This window comes from Berghia stephanieae, chromosome 1 (assembly GCF_034508935.2).
Source record: "Berghia stephanieae isolate SIO BIC M18660-M18661 chromosome 1, UCSD_Bste_1.3, whole genome shotgun sequence".
Taxonomy (NCBI): Eukaryota; Metazoa; Mollusca; class Gastropoda; order Nudibranchia; family Aeolidiidae; genus Berghia; species Berghia stephanieae.
Genome location: NC_088360.1, coordinates 50382380 through 50400915, shown reverse-complemented (window position 1 = coordinate 50400915; position 18536 = coordinate 50382380). Strand labels below are relative to the sequence as shown.

The following is an 18536-nucleotide window of genomic DNA, read 5'->3' as shown; positions in this document are numbered from 1 at the left end:
CAAACGCACCAGGAAACAAAACAAAACAATATAATATAAACATCAACAACAACAACAACAACAATAATAATAATAATAATAATAATAATAATAATAATAATAATAATAATAATAATAATAATAATAATAATAATAATAATAATAATATAATAATAATAATAATAATAATAATAATAATAATAATAAATAATAATAATAATAATAATAATAATAATAATAATAATAATAATAATAATAATAATAAAAAAAAGGAAGAAAAGAAGAAGAGAAGAAGAAGAAGAAGAAGAAGAAGAAGAAAGAAGAAGAAGAAGAAGAAGAAGAAGAAGAAGAAGAAGAAGAAGAAGAAGAAGAAGAAGAGAAGAGAAGAAGAAGGAGAAGAAAACGATTTTAAAAAACCCAAATAAATAAACAATAATAACAAACAATTTAAAAAATCAACAACAAAAAAAAACCCCCAAAAAACTCCCAAAACCCCCCAACAAACAATAAAAAACAAAACAAGAAAACAAACAAAAAAATTACACACACACACATATATACACACACACACACACACACACACATATATATATATATATATATATATATATATATATATATATATATATATATATCGCAATGATATATATAATGAAAGTATATTGAAAATAAAGAAAGGATGAATACGCCAATTGGTGAATGAATTAATCCAGAGTGAATGTTTAACAATAATTTGGTTAAATTTTATGTTGACATTTGCAAAGTAAATATAATGGCTTATTTAAATACATGCTGTGCATTTCTCTGAACAATTCTATCTTTCCCTGCAGTGTGAGTCATCATTGATTTAGTAACTGTTTTGAAGATATTTTTCTTCTGATTTTCCATTAAACACTAAAAAGGTCACAGAAACACACACACACACACACACACACATACATACACACACACACACACACATACACCGACACACCCCCACACACAAATACATCATTGCGTGTATGTGTGTACCAAATACATATTAAGTTATTTTTAAGTGAGAGAAAGAGAAAGATTGTGTGCCCTGGGGGTGAGGGGGGGGGGGGGCGCAAAAACTTTTTAAAAAGATTCTTTTTAATTTTAACTGTAACCAAAAATATATTAAGTATGCTAGAGACACTACATTTATTCGTAAACCTCACCAAAAATAAATAAAACTCAGACAAAAAAAAGGAAATACCCTACGATGAGGAAACAAGCAGATACGTATAATCTGTATGATTATTTGCTTTTCCTATAGATAGTATGCAGATGACGTCACTCAGGCCTTTGTTATTGTTTTTGCCATCCGCGTTTGTGAGTTGTTCTCACTAAACTGTATTAACCAGACTATAAAAGTTCATGGTTACACAGAGTTTGTGTGTTGGTCCGTTATACTTCCGGATGGCAATGTTGTGAACTCCTTGGCCAAGCGCATTCTATCTATTCTTGTATTTCGTGCATCACGACTAATGTTTGCGTTAAATTATAAAACATATTCTGAAGGTCGGAATGTCTACCAAAAGATGCCTTTTCTCGATTTGGCCAGAAGCCTTATATATCTATAGAAATATAATTCAATTCATAATTTAACAGCAAAGTCGATTCAGTTTTTTCAGGGTTTGTTTTTGTTCTCTTTTTTACATGACTGATTGTTAACGGTGTTATACTGTAAATTACACAACACTATCACCTTGTAATGGTGGTTGAATGAGAGGTGTCAATTTCACAAGATAAAAACTATTTTCGATGTGCTAAAAGTCTGGGAAGCTAAATGCCACATAGCTCACGTGTTATACCAATAAAATTCAGACAATGCCAACATCAAAGATACGTATACATACCTGCCAACCCATAGTGAAAAAAAATAGGAGGCTTCTTCAAAAAAAAAAAAAAAAAGAAAAAGGAGTCTAGGGAAAAATATAGGGATAAGCAATGTTTTTTTGTTTGTTTGTTTGTTGCTTTAGGTCTCTTCCAACACAATTGAGGTTATATGAGAGACCGCTGAAACAAAAAAACAAGCAATCCAACAAAAATAGTACAAATGTAAATCAAAATCATAACCTAAAGATATCATAAGCTAAATTATAAATAACCAAGAACAAACAGGCAGAAGATCTACAGAAAAAAAAATATCCCCTGTCAAAAATACAATCACAAACCAAAGAAGCAGGATAGGCTAGTAAAGAGAAGAAGAAACGACATCACTATCGGATCGTACACCCATGCGAACATCATAGGTATATGATTCAAGGGTGATGCTCCCATCCAACGATAAGCAATGTTAAGAGGAAAAAAAAAAGCAAATTTACATAATAAAATTCAGAGCTCTTTTCATTGGGACCAAAAGATTAACAAGACTAATGACTTTGCCCACCCTTTTTTGGACACCTTGAGAATTTATTCCTGCATTCTTTTGGAGCAAACTTCTCATTTCATTTTGGATCATTTGTCTCTATTCTCTCAGAAAAATTGTTAAAGACTAATTATTTCCATAGTTTTTCTTTTCAAAGTAAGCTTTTGCACAGCCTTGCATGTATTTTCTCACAAAGATCATAAGAATAAAACTCCTAAATGAATTTTTTAAAATGGAAAAAAATATCATTTTTTCTTTTAAACTGGCAATAAAAATTAGTCCTTGTATCATCAGCTTTTGCTCTTTCTATTCTTTACTATTTGGTTATGAATTGAAGTCCCTAAAATAGTTGGAACAAAACTGATATGTGCAGAGCTGCCTACTCTTATCTCATCGTAAAAATTCATTTTCGCCATTTAAAAAAAAAAAAAAAAAAAAAATTTGGAAAAAAAACATTTTTTTAAAAATTCATTAATTAAAAAATCGGAGTTTCCCAAAATCCGGCGGGGTGAGGTAAACTCAAGAAAAAATCGGGGTAAATCCGATTTTATCGGGGTACTTGGCAGGTATGCGTATATCATTCGTCTAACTCGCCATTTCTGTCTCATCACTGATCTCAGAACGATATCTTCAGAAAAAGTAATTCTTATGGCTTTCTTTTATGTTTACTATAGTATATTATTATCCTGCAAAGGAACCAAAAGCCAGATGATAATAATATTACGTTAGAGATTCCAGCATTTCACTTGATTTGTGTCAAGCGATTTCGACATACGAGTATCGTAATCTTATTGAGTTAGTTCTTTGATTCGTTGATTATATGCGAAACTATTTTTTTTTCTTCATCCAAGGTTCCAAAGAAAAAAATGCATACGCATTAAAACAACCTGTGAAAAATCATGCGGAACAATGAAACAAACATAATATAGTTATGAAGGCGTTCGACAAACTATTAACTTATAAATTACAGAGAGAACTAAAATGGGAATGTGGATAGGAACTTTTCAAAAATAAATTTTAAAAATGAAACATAAACACAAACTCTCTCTCACACACACATACACACACGCGCGCGCGCGCGCGTGCGCTCAAACAAACAAACAAACGATGTATCTAAATAGGGGATCCAGCCAATGACTTTTCATGAAAGGGAAGAATAATATTATGACCAGCGACCTCATCATTGACTCATACTACCCCTCTGCCTCTCCTCACCATTTTAAACTTTAATCTTTAATATATTCAGAAACCTTTATAAAATTAGTGGAGATTGCCTTGTGCATAGAAACGTATTGTGTGAAATATTAAAAATCAATCAAAAACTTTATTATCTCTTGCAACTATAATATACTGCAAAATTTATTTTAAACAGAAAATATTTTCGGACCGTGAGAAATAAGCAAAAGTATGTCTAACCGATTGAACTCGCGTACTTACTTAACACAACAAACAACGTCTAAATGTAGAATCTCGATAAAATAATACGGTAAGCCTGACGTTTCCTGACGTTCATCGACAAACCATCTTTGTTTCATTTTGGCCGAGTATGTATATTCCAACTTGAATGAATTAAGATGATTCTCAACTTGTTACAATTAAAAATCTGAATCTTTTAAAGTCTCTGGTTTAAAATTTTGCCAAATTGACGATTATCTTAATTTATCGATATTTGAAAAAAAATCAAATTCTGGCCAATATAAAATTTAAAAAGTCCTTTGTCAGTGAATGGTAGAGTCTATTCCAACAAAATAAATCAACAAGGGAGTCAGTGTTTGTCTTTCATAGAAGAGCAGTAACTGCAGAAAACTTAGTCGCTTGAGAAGAGATGAAAGAAAATACTATCCATGAACTGGACTGAATAGTTACAACTGTTTATTTTCAGAGTCTCTTTCTTTTTAACACGTGGTATTCATAACGTGAGTAAAAAAAGTAAAAATGGAAAGGCTCCGAAATGGGAGCAGCGTTGTTCAGCGGTACGGTCTTTGCTTCGTACCCGAAAGGTAACGAGTTTGATCGCCCGCAGCGCCGTGTGGCCTTGAGCAAGTCACCTCGTCCTAGCTTCCCTTGGAATAGACCTTAGAGACAAATTTCTCCTATGGGATGAATAAAGGGAATTCTATTTTTTTAATTTTTTTTTTTAAATGCAACGGGGTTAAAGGAGTACAAAAACGATGTGTATGCAATATGTAATAAACTGTTGACCAATGTTCAAAATATTATGAATGACTTCCTCAATAGTCGGTGGAAAATAACTTATTTAATAATATATCCTGTTTGAAGCAGTGTGACCATAGAAAGTGGCTTTTTTCAACACTTTGTGTCTATAGTTGTTGTCCCTCAATGCCGTTATGCTTTGGGGACAATGAATAACGTACGATAAGGAGAAGGTTCTATTTATGGAATGAAGAGTTGGCTCTTTAGATTACTCTTAGCAGCCTTGCAATATAAACAACGGGGAAACAAAAGGAGAAAATTATTGTGCTCGCAAAAAATATTGCATGTAATAATATTGAAGTAATGCATTAAACTAAGATGAAGATAGTTTATGCAATGTTCAAATGAAACATTCCGAACTTGTATAAATGACAAAGTTGTACGTAAGGATATATATTCAATATTCAAAGAGGTACAAAGTAGAAGCAAACAATGTCGTCGATCTTTGAAAAGACCAACTTTATCACTTTAGGTTATAGAGAATTTGACTGCCAAATAAATTTTCTAATTATTATTATTTTTTTTAAAAATCAAATCAGTACCAAGAGGGATAATTTTTAATTACAAATGGGACAGCGTGGCTCAGCGGTACGGTCTTTGCTTCGTACACGAAGTTCGACTACCCGCCTCGTTATGTGACCTTGAACAAGTCACCTCGCCCTAGCTTAATTTACGGCGATGCACTGCGGCTGATGCACAGGTTATGCCAGTCTGTCCTTGGTATAGACCCGTAAGACAAAAATCCCCCTTGAGGATGAATAAAGGGAATCTATCTTATTTTTATTTTTTTAATATTTTAAATACGTATTTCGTATGAATACATACCGCCTCCCCCCCCCCTCCCGCCCCTCGCCTAAAAAAGAGGTGAGATATAAAAATCGTACCCCCCCCCCCCCCTTCAAACAAATAGGTACCAAAAATATAATAAAAACAAAAATAAAGTTAAGTAAAACAAGCAAAGGGAAGCGTTTGAACAACATGCTACAATAATGACATCATATTATAATCTACAATACTGCAATCTATTAATATTGTACTGAATAAATACAATCAGCCAGCATGTAATAGATCGATTATAGAGAAAAGCTTCAGACATGAAAAAACAAAATCCAGAAAGACGGGGAAATCAGAGACCAACTTAATACTTTGACGCGGGAGCAGGCCTGGGATTTACAAACGGAGCGGTGGTAGTTAAAACAAGTCATCAAGCATCTTACACGTGCGGAATGTGTATGTGAGTGTGAGTAAGGATGAGTCATTGCTTTAGGCCTCAGTAACCCACGAGTAAAGAAAGCACGCTCAATTTGTCCGCCAAGACTAACATAGTCTGTTATCAAGACCCCGGGGACTGATATTATACCGTGCTGTGGCAAAACACATTTTTGGTCAGAAAGCCTTGACTTAGAATAATTATCGATTCAAATGGCACTCGGTTTTTTTTTTTAAGTATCAAACCTAAGGCTTCGATAGATTCTCTGATTTGAGACTCATCAATAAGTCGATGGTTATTTTAATATATCATTGAAGTTAATGTTTTCAGGACAAAATGAAAACTGGGTGTTTTATTCGAGTTCAACAGTGCAGTGATGCGTTTACCTGTCTTGTAAACAGTTTATTCTGGTAGTGATGTTGACGGGTGATACCTAGAATATGTGAATCGTTAGTGAACGTTTCCTATAGTTCAACTGCACTATTTAGTCAAGAGATTGAAAGGATTCGGTCATTGCAGCTGCATAATTGGGGATGAGGTGGGTATCCTTTATCATGAAAAACAAGGATTTGGGGAGGGGGGAGAGAGGGGGATTCCAAAAAAAAAACTCTTGACCACAATAAAACGCATCCTTCTTTGATAGAGTTGACCAAATATCATTAAAATTAACATGCTTAAAATAACAACTTTTCTGTTTTAGAAAAAAATAGAGAAAGACTAAAATAGTTAACTTTTTTTTAAAGTTCTCAAATTAAACTATGACCAAAAGTAGGACGCAAAAGTCCAAAAGGTATCTCATTGAAGATATCTATTAATTCTGGAAATGCATCCTTACATTTTCATAGCATTGCAAGGACGTTGAAAAGAACTTGCTCATTTTGCACAAGTGGAAATTTTCATTGAAAAATTATCGTAGAACCTTATTATTATTCTGGGGGTCTTTTAGATATGAGTGTAAGATAATCTGTCCTCATTCATCCGCCCTTCCTTCCATCCATCCATCAGCTTATCCGCTGGTCTGACTATACATCTGTTTGTCTGCCTGTCTGTCTCCTGCCATCCATCCATTTATCTATCTATCTATCTATCTATCTATCTATCTGCCTGTCTGCCTGTGCCTGTCTATCTATCTATCTATCTATCTATCTATCTGTCTGTCTGTCTGTGCCTGTCTATCTATCTATCTACCTATCTATCTATCTATCTATCTATCTATCTATCTATCTATCTATCTATCTATCTATCTATCTATCTATCTATCTATCTATCTGTCTGTCTGCCTGTGCCCGTCTATCTATCTATCTACCTATCTATCTATCTCTCTATGGTTGAGGTGAATTAGCTTGAATCACATATTGATCTAAATATCAATATATGTCTGTCTGTCTGTCTGTTTATCATCTATCTATATATGTCTGTCTATATCTATCTATCTGTCTGTCTATCTATGTATTGAATATTCAATTCAAATTAGTAATATTCAAAACTTTAAATGAAGAAATGTCAAGAAAAAATAAATGGCAACCTCTCTCTCTCTCTCTCTCTCTCTCTCTCTCTCTCTCTCTCTCTCTCTCTCTCTCTCTCTCTCTCTCTCTCTCTCTCTCTATCTATCTCCTCCATCCCTGCCCCCTTCTCTAATTCATTATCCCATTGAGAATGCATGCCAAGCTGAAGCAAAGTACGTGTTGAGCATCACTCAATCAATGTTTGCAAGCCCTTCACGCCAAAACCCATCTTGACCTTGGCCGGAAGAAGTAACAATTCTAGGTTCTAGTTAGTCTACCCGTGATGCGAACGAACGTAGAATAATTATCATAGATGCCCTGTAAGAGCTTTCCATAACGGTCATCGCAAAAGATCGTTTACAAAATAATAATAATAATAATAATAATAATAATAATAATAATAATAATAATAATAATAATAATAATAATAATAATAATAATAATAATAATAATAATAACAAACAAACAAAAAAAGAAAGAAAAAAATTAATTTCAAAAACAAAAATTCCAAATCAAAAAAAAAAAAACAAAAACAAAACAAAACAAACCAATAATAACAACAACAACAGCAACAACAAAAGCAACAAAAGCAACTTAAAAACGTAAAACAGAGAAATTTGTCACTTTATGGACAGGCCCGGATATGGTGTGTAAAACCTTCTCTTATCGGACACAAAGTAGATTAATATTAGACTAACAGATTGAGATTGCGTGGAGAGATTGAAAAGTGCATTGTTGTTATTGTTGACGTCATTACTATTTTAAATTTTCTTTTTTTTTTTTCTCATTATTTCGAGAGAAAAAACCCCAATTTGATATATCTATCAATTAACAGTGCGTGTTGAAAAAATGGTATAAATAAAATAAAGATATTTTTTAAAAGTACTTCAAAGCGATGAGGCCCATGAAGCCATAGTTTGACCCGGTTTATATAGGATGAAACGGACAATAGCAACTTGCTGGGTGGACAGGGGGGTCAGAAAAAAATAAATCACGACTTCACCGGGATCGATCTTGTTCATTGGAAGTTTGCGTGTGTAGCGAGTGCTCTACCAACTGAGCTATCGTGATAATGTTCATTTAAAAATAAAAGGAAAACCGAATTGCAGAGCAAGGTGTATTATGAGGATTATTATTTCTCTGTATTCTACACTATGTAAAAAAAAAAAATGAGCGAAACAAACAAATGCCCAGATCGTGCCGATAAAGATAGAAACACAGAGAAACTACCCGTCGTGCATCGATTAGCAGCAATAATACATCATAAATGACATATGAATGGATGGGAATATCAATTTCAGGAGTTTAATGCCATGAGTCACCAAATAGCATTGTTACCCAAGTCGGAATTTTAAATACATTAATTGTTCCGGTATTATAATATCCAATAATAAACAGCCCTTGAAATCGGTATGGGGATGAAAGAAACAAAATTGAAAAAAAAAAAAAAAAAAGAGAAAAAAAGAAAAAAAGAAAAAAAAAATCGAGAAAAAAAAGTTCGTAACGTTTAGTCGATGATACCTGGTATGTATTTGACATTTGACGAGTAAATTAAGATTGGAAGTACCTACATAGTAATAGCACAAACAAAAATAAAATATTTTTCTAGATATTAGTCTACGTCTATACGTTATCTTTTTTAGATTGTCTAGCCGGTTTTCTCAATGTTCTTGAACGCAAGAATTTCTTTTTTTTTTTAATATATATTTTTTTTTCATTTTCGTTCTCCTATTTTAAATAATAAATTTAAAAGGGGGAAATTGGAAATAAAACAACCTTATATATAGTTCGAAGATGACGTCACTCAGACCTTTGTTATTGTTTTTGCCATCCGCGTTTGTGAGTTGTTCTCACTAAACTGTATAAACAAGACTATAAAAGTTCATGGTTACACAGAGTTTGTGTGTTGGTCTGTTATACTTCCGGATGGCAATGTTGTGAACTCCTTGGCCAAGCGCATTCTATCTATAGATTCGTCATAGGTGATAATCGGCGTGTACTTATTTACAGGTTTAATAACCCAAATTGTCACGGTCGAAATTGATGTAATGGAAATACTCTCAAACCAGAGCGATATTATTGTCCATTGATATATTGTCCAATGTTAATTCAGGCCTATAATTGCGTTCGGTTATCAGACCTGCAAATAAGTATACGTCGGTGATAATGACCTGATCGTTAAATAAATAGAGGGTTATAATATGATCAAAAGATGTGATTATGGTTGACTTGTCCTCAATGGATAGGAGACACTCTAGATCTAGAAAACAGGATGACTCATTCTGGCTATCACATTAACCTTGAAATTCCTGTCGTCTGCATCATGATCAGTCTTTGTCATCGGGTCTGGCATCGAAGAACTGGAGAATTTACTGCAACGGTGTGTGTGTGCGTGCGTGTGACAGCAATTGACCGTTCCAGGACCGTTCAGTCAGTTAATTGATTTCTGCGAAGCTGAACGCGTGAAGTATGTACAATGAACAAGGTAAAATAAGAGATTGAACTTGTGACTATAATGTATCAGTGCTCTTATTATTAAAACAGCCAAAAAAGACGAAATTATGGTGTCAAGATTTTGTACAGGAGGCGTTATTACTTATCACTACAAGTTCAATCATATGTAGTTAGGTGCGGAAATGTCAAGTTCTCATACTGCAATAACAAATACAGCAATATTTACAACTACCATGATAAAAGCAACAACAACAACAACAACAATAATATAATAGAGCCAAGGTCAAAAGGTGCCCGCCTGATACCAGTGTTAAGAAAATTTGATTTTTACTTAAATATGGGCTGTTTTCATTGGGTTAATGCTTGTAATCAATTGATAATATGAAGAAGAGATAAAATGAGATAGCTCAACATACTCTGTTCAACAGAATATGAAATAAACAACTTGAAAGTGAAATTTGAATGTTGTTTGGCATGTGTTAAAAACGAGGTCAACGCATCACCTTATTAGAAATCATGTAGAAATTAAATGTGATGTTTTAGCTCACGTGATTGAAATTTGACTAATAGTATAAAGTCAAAATTTACTTTTGAACGCAATTGCAGTATATTACATATCTGTTTAAGTTTCATATAGACTTCTTTAAAATTTGGTGTTGCTTGTGACCTTTGGTGTCATCAAACACAGCACAATACTAAGACTCGACACGAAACTTTAAAGCTCATGTTTAATGTTTATAAAATGTTTTATTATGAGAAAAAAGCATAGATTTACTATCTGAACTCAAATCTTGGATTAATGTATACCGTTTTAACCGGTATTGAGGTTTATTGGTTTTGGTGTCATTTGTCACAAGCAACACGGCATGCGTGAACACGTGGAAGTTTGTTTCGTTAAATGGCGTTTCGCAATTTTGATCCACCCTTCTTACCAGTCTTTGAAGTGCAGCACTTTCATTTGCCTTTCCAGCGTGGCTCCAGGCAGAAAAGGTAAGTTGAACTTTGGTGTCATCGCTATTTTACATTGTCACAAGCAACACTTGATATTGGATATTACAAAGTGCCACCAAAAAAGTATGTTTTCAGCTGTTATTCTACTTACAAATATGATATTATGACATCTCACATAAGACTGTGATTTTGACACAATTAATTATTTCCTTGTAATTCTAATTTTTTATGTTTCAGGGTTGTATCAATCAAGAAAAAGACAAAACTCAAGCTTTTGACGAATCCAGATAAAAGAAGGGTTGTCAAGAATTTGATTTGATTTACTATTAACACACTAAATTACTACAAACTAGCAGATTTGAGCAGTAGGGCGGATGTTACAGTATGCTTACATGAATTTATTACCATGGCTGATATTTATCTAGTGTTTGTGTGACTTCTGGTACTTTTTGTGACCGTTGGTGTCATTGGTTAAAATGTCACAGGTGACACTTAAGTTTGCAGTTTCTAATGTATTTCTGTTTTCATGTTCTTCAAAGCTTGAAATGTCATTGATTATATTTTAACAGGCTATATTACATGTGTTCAGTTGCTATTCTTGATTTATTGAGGCAAAATTGCGTTCTAGTGCCAATTTTGACCAAAGTAATAGCAACAATGGTATTACTAATTTCTAAGTATATTTCCAATTTGAAAGTATTTAGTTTCTTAAAATATTATTGAATTTCATTTTAGAGTAGGTTATTGTGCTTTTTTGACTGAAAATAATGATATATAATGGACGAAAGTGTGATTTGGTGTTGCTTGTGACATAAGTAATGGTGTCACCGGTCTTATGTCACAAGTCACATTCAGATGCTCTAATTTCCATGTAAATTTCTATTTTTGAAGTCTTTGGTTTCTGAATATTATTAAATTCCATATTTAACTGTGGTTATTACACTGGTTTGACTGAAATTAATGATATATTGTCGAAATTGCAATTTGGTATTGCTTGTGACATAAGTAATGGTGTCATCGGTCTAATGTCACAAGTGACACAATGTCGCTAAATAAGATATGCTTTGGTCACATTATTTCCAAACATTTTATTCCAAAAGTTTCTGAACATTGCTGGCAATAAACATAAGCAATATTGTTGTTGTTGTTAATGTACATACATTTTTATGAAATAATATATTTGCATTCTATGTTGCTTGTGACCGATGACACCAAAAAGCAACATTTTCTTCAATAGTTGGTAATATTAATGTACTATGATTGTTGTTGATTGTGTCTTTTTGTCTATAACTTACTAAATAAAGTTTGATACTCAACAAAAACCTTTTGGTTATTGAGTTTTTTTGTCTCATTTTGGTGTCACCGGTCACAGGTGACACCAGCAACCTATAGGTATTGTTGACGATATTATGCTGCGTTAGACCTTAAAGTTATCTAAAGGGCCTTTGATTCATGAAGTACAGGGTTTTTGCTACACATATAGAAACATGAATGGACTATTATGTTACTTTTATTTTGAGAAAAAAAATTGGCACCTTTTGACCTTGGCTCAATAATAATAATAATAATAATAATAATAATAATAATAATAATAATAATAATAATGATGATGATGATGATGATGATGATGATGATGATGATGATGATGATGATGATGATGATGATGATGATGATAATTATAAACAATGTTATGTTTAAAAACAAAAGAACATTGTAATAAGGTGTTGGGAGACGGCAAACACTAATGATTTTTGTATTGATCATACAATTTATTACAATTAACCAGTAGATTTTTGACCAATCATAACATGGAATTTGTGACACACCTTCATATGTGCTCGACATGAACAATAATGTGAATGAATTCGACCTTTCTCTGATCATTATTATTGTTTTCATACCGCCAAATGGGTTGACTAGTTATCACACAATTTTCTCGATAATATTATAAACGTTAAGTTTGCACAATATCTCTGTGTTGGTTTTATTCATCAAGCGGTAGGACATTGGGTATTTTACTTAGACAACTCTTTGAGTCTCATGGGTTTGAAAGACTATTAATAGTACGCACAACTTATAATAATAATAATAATAATAATAATAATAATAATAATAATAATAATAATAATAATAATAATAATAATAATAATAATAATAATAATAATAATAATAATAATAATAATAATAATAATAATAATAATAATAATAATAATAATAATAATAATAATAATAATAATAATAGATTTATAGAGCGCCAAACATCCCTTCATCTCATGGGCTACTCTGGGCGCATAACAAAATATTAAGCAATAACACAGTACGCGAATATTATACACATAAACAAAAGAAAGCCTGTCTAAATAAAAATGTCTTCAATCGACGGGTGAAATCCTCTAGTGAAGACGAAGAACGTATCTTATCAAAAACATACTACTAAGACTTCAATGGAGTCCATATTAGGAGTCGATGTTTTCTTAATAAAGTAAAAAAATAATTTAAAAGTGTTTTTATCCGAATTTGACAGAATGGCCACTCGAGGACAACAATTATTTGTAAATTTGTTTGCATGGCGCGTACGTGATGCCGTTGTCGGCTCACGGTCCATCAATATTTTAATCAGCGGGTAGAGATTTCCTGATAGTTCCGATAATATGGCCATTCTAAATAGAGTAAAACAAGGAACCCCAGCGGTGTGTTCTCTATTCTATCGGCTCACGTGACAGGCAGTCAGTCGCAAATTCAAAAGAGAAAGACTCTTTATTAATCTGATCATCCAATTTTTACGACTGTTTAAAGTATTCTAGTGGGTGATGCACGTGGTTTATATGAGAGTGAAAATTTGGCCTATTATCATCAATAAATAATACCGAAAGTGAATAAAGCTTCTAAAAATCGAAAGTTTTCAAAACACTAATTTCTCTCTCTCTCTCTCTCTCTCTCTCTCTCTCTCTCTCTCTCTCTCTCTCTCTCTCTCTCTCTCTCTCTCTCTCTCTCTCTCTTTCTCTCTCAGTGAAGTGAATTTTTTTTTTTAATTCTAAAAAGACAAACTTCCTGGTCGAAGCCCGATTCATACCGTACGCTATCAACTCCTCTTCCTTGATAAAAACGGTAAGGCCTGTGTTTATATTAACAAAAATGGAAAAACCATGTTATTTGATGAGGTTGGGAAAAAGGAAACAGAACCGTAATTAAATGGTTATAAAACATATCGATTCATGGAGTTAATGTTTTCTGGCCAAGATTTTTTTAAAAAGTCCGGCGTCGTCATCCAGATCAATACATTCATAGACCGGAAATGAGTTAGGAACATCAAACTTTTCGACGTCCATGTCAAAACTTTTAGATTAAGCGACTCAGATCAGACAGCAGACGATAGCACGATTATAATGTCTTCGAAATATTCTAAAATAAACAAAAACCGCCAGGTCATGATGACAAAATGTTGACAGGTTTTCGCCAACAACCCACTTACCCTTGACATTTGTCATACGTGCAAAACGTCACGTGACTGTTGTTTAGTAAAGTGAGTTTTCCTAGTTTCTGTCACAACCTAACGAATACGTAAACCCAATTAATGTGATATTGAATAATTCAGTCAATACATCTTTATGAGCCATGTCGCTGCAAAAACAGTCCTTAAAAAAAAAACAATTGGCCTATAGAGATAGTTCATGCTGGGCCGACATAGGAAAATGTACACAATATCTATCGTAAAAGCACACAGAAGAGGCCACAAAGATTACTCAAACTTCAGTCCGGTCTAAGAGTAATAACAATGACAATGGTATAATCCTGCCAGCCCACATACAAGGTATTTATCATTTCCTTATGCCAAAAACGTTCAAGCGTCGTCATATCTAAAACCTCCACAGTTTTACCCAATTAATAAGGGCACAACATTAACTAAAGACATCGGTATGAGATGTTCGAAATGATTGAATATAATGGGGAAAGGAAAAGAATAAAGAAGAAAAGACATTTTATCTGTGAAGACGTTTCATCACTACAGATCATACTCACACTCGAAAGTGAATTGAAAGCGAAAGTAGGTTGACCATATTAAACGATTATGTAATGTGTGAATGAATGCGTGAGATAACATTCCATACATCCAAGTGATATCGCTTTATCTAAGTATACCACGCTCGTAATATTTCACTACCCATTCATGCCAAAACTATGTACTCGAAGCGACGTGCGACGGTAATGTTTACCCACAGTCTATCACAGATCTTAGATCAGATAGTTTGCTTAAATATGTACATAGTTCTAGTCGGGGAAACTTTCATTCACAACCTTGGCAAAGGCTCTAATCGCTTTAGTTATCATAACCTGGCAAACAGGAAATCACGTCAGTAATCGTAATTATGTCGTAGATTCAAAAGAGATAAACACGCCCATAGCGTGAATGATTCAACACCTACTGAATAATGTGACTATTATATTAAGTCTTATACTATGACTGGTGGGGAAATAATTAGCAATAGAATGAACATCAAACATAATAAAGAGTTAATATTTCAGCTTCAGTATTCTTTTTAAAAATACAAAAAAATAATAATAATAATAAAAAATAATAAAATAATAATAAAATAATAATAATAATAATAATAATAATAATAATAATAATAATGAACAGACATTTCTAAAATATGAACAGCAACAAAAGAAGGGGGCGGAGAGAGAGAGAGAGAGAGAGAGAGAGAGAGAGAGAGAGAGAGAGAGAGAGAGAGAGAAGGGGGGGGGGGAATATAATATTTTGAAAGAACTGTATTATGTAGCTATCAAGTTCGAATCACGAACTCTGATTTTTCATAATGACATAAAGAGCCTTGTCTTGTATCACAGATGGCCATTTAGGATCTCCAAAAAAAAAAAAAATTTGAAAAAGGCGCTAAAACAATTATACGGGAAACCATGTATGTGGTCAACAGCAACTATTTAAACGCTTAAAAACAGAAGAAATTATGAGCTGGCAAAATAAAAAGCCAATAGATAGGGAAACATTTGACAAAAATAATATAAAAATAAAAACAAATAAAAACAACAAAAAACAAAAACAAAACATAACACGCCCCCCCCCCCCTTCAACTGGTTTTCATCCCGATTTTTAATCAGCAGCATTAAAAGGACAATAACATTGCATGCTACCCTTTGAAAGGACGTCTGTCTATTGAGAAATGATTTCTGACATATCTCACGACGACTCAGCTGAGAAATAGTCTTACGACAGACGAGACAGCAGGGGAAAAAACCTTGGTGGACACGAACCAATATCCGTTTACGTGTGAGTCGATTGCTGAACTATAAAAGCAAACGACGCCCGAGACCACAGGAGAATTCATTTGAGATCATTCAAATGTAGCATGTCGTCTCAAAACGGTTTTACGTCGGGAAAAATAAACTAGATGTCTAAAAGTGACAACGTGAAATTGAACAGAAATTTGCGGTTTTTACTTTTTATTTTCGTCACTTGAAGAAACAATTTCCATTGTACTCAATAAACACATGAAATCAACCACAAATCTCATATATTTTATACTATTAAAATATTAATTAAGTTTTTAATATCTAAACCACCCAACCCTGACCCCCACACAATGTGTTATGAGCTCACTGTTGTAATGGAAATACACGTAGACTATTACTCTCAAACCAACGCAAAATTGTGTCCATGACAACCATGGTAAATCAAGCTCATACTCATAATTACGTTCGGTTATCAGACCTGCTAAATAATGTGCACGTCGCCCCTACATAATACCATTTTGATTCTTTGGATCACAAATGAATTATTCAATACCTTAAGTGTTTCTATTTGTTTCGTTTTTATTTTTTATTTTTTTTAATTTATTTTTTTTCGTGGTTGGGGGGGGGGGGTGTTTTGTTTTTATTTTTGTTTTTTTTTCTTATTATTGTGTGGTTTTTTACTTCCTTTTTTAAAATGTTACAGCCGTTGGCAGGGTTGCACTTTGTGTCTCTGATTCCATTTCACGAATGTAATAAAGTCTGTCCTAACCACTGACCTCTTGATCTATTTACAAAGAACTTTAGGGCCATTACCTAGCCCATAATGCATTAGGAAAAGTTCACCCATCTCACATAGACTAGTCGACACTAATAACGCAAGGGTTATGCAAGGTCTTGTTCTCGCGAAGTGACGAAGTGCAGACTGGACCTGACAGGCATGTGCTTTAGCAGACAGAAGTTAAAACCGGTAAGCGGCAGGAACTGCATTAAGGTTGTGCTAAATTGTTGAGTAAAACCACAAACACGAACGAGGAACCGCCAAATATTTTTAGCGCATGTTATGTTTTCATTATTATTTCACCTCCTATGGTCTATAAATATATATTAGATGTGAGAAATCAGTCATGAATCGTTACTCTGGTTTATTATATTAGGTTGTTATGATTGATTCTTACCAATTAAAAGCCACAAAACAATTCTGTTTTTAAAAAAATACATTTAACAATGCTTTTTAGTCATGAATATACAGGTCATCACGAAAATTATTAAGCGTACATATAAATTCCGACACGGATTTCACCACGAAACACGGTACGATTTTAGTAAACAACTATACAATAGCGTCATTTTTTTAAAAAAAAGGTGATTCTTTCCTCGACAAAAAATAAGTGACTGGTTTTAATTGTCCCCTAATGTAAATAAGGAAGTATTGTGCCGCCTCCATGTTGCTTCAATAATCGATTTTTTCATTACCACATCATTTTAATTTTGTACATTCCCCCCCCCCCCTCTCTCTCTCTCTCTCTCTCTCTCTCTCTCTCTCTCTCTCTCACACACACACACACACACACACACACACATACATATATATAAACACACACACCATACCACTTTCTCTTTCTCCCCCCCCCCTCTCTCTCTCTCTCTCTCTCTCTCTCGCTCGCTCTCTCTCTCTCTCTCTCTCTCTCTCTCTCTCTCTCTCTCTCTCTCTGGGGATGTCAGTGAGGGAAGACCCCACAAATTTATATTAACCATTAATAATGGTTTCTTTTAAAATAGATTAGGTTGAAAGATCGTGCGGTGATACCTGGTAACCCTAATTCCATTATCAACAAGACAAGCCGTGATTTAAGACAGGCAGAGCGAAAGCATGTTTAATCAGTCATTTTATCCAGCATGTGTTTTTTTCCCATAGTTATGTAGCAATGTGACGTAACCAGATTATCTTCAATAATAAAATCAGTTCGGATACCACTGATATCAAAGCACTACAAGCAAAGTACCGAAACTCGAGAACATAAGCTGGTTCCGAAAATTATGATTGAATAACAGTAAAATTTCAATATATTATTTTTAGAAAACGCATATGTGCATGCCCGGCTTTTTGGGAATTCTAAAATGTTTAACAAAATGGGCTTTACTTACCTCAAAGTTTTCAAATCCAAATATATCCAGGATACCAATGAAGTAATTTTGATGAGATCCGGGATTAGTGCATTTATTGATGGCGTCCACTAGCCAAGCGAATGTTCTGGAATAGAAGGCCTTTGCCATCGCATGGCGATTTTCAGCTGCCTGTAGGATCGTGGAGAATATGAGTGGGAATCCCACATATATACAATAAGTGTTAAAGATCAAATAGTATATCAATTAAATATGTCATAAAACGGCCAGAGTCAAGAATGTTTAGAAGCCACAGAGAGAGAGAGAGAGAGAGAGAGAGAGAGAGAGAGAGAGAGAGAGAGAGAGAGAGAGAGAGAGGGGGGGGGCAGAGGGAGAGAGAGAGAGAGAGAGAGAGAGAGAGAGAGAGAGAGAGCAGAGAGAAGCAGAAAGGGGAGAGAGTATTGAAGAAGAATAGAGATAGTAAAATAGAGGGACA

The 18536-nt window shown here is 33.7% G+C and overlaps 1 protein-coding gene across 7 annotated transcripts in view; it reads right to left on the bottom strand.

Annotated features, from left to right (window-relative positions):
* The window catches only part of LOC144976996 (unconventional myosin-VIIa-like), a 175150-nt gene that overhangs the window by 90235 nt on the left and 66379 nt on the right, over positions 1–18536 (bottom strand). For all 7 annotated transcript variants that reach the window (XM_078921672.1, XM_078921687.1, XM_078921704.1 and 4 more), the window contains exon 6: positions 18083–18232. In XM_078921672.1, coding sequence (XP_078777798.1) covers positions 18083–18232 — 150 coding nt within the window. The remainder of the gene's footprint in view (positions 1–18082; positions 18233–18536) is intronic.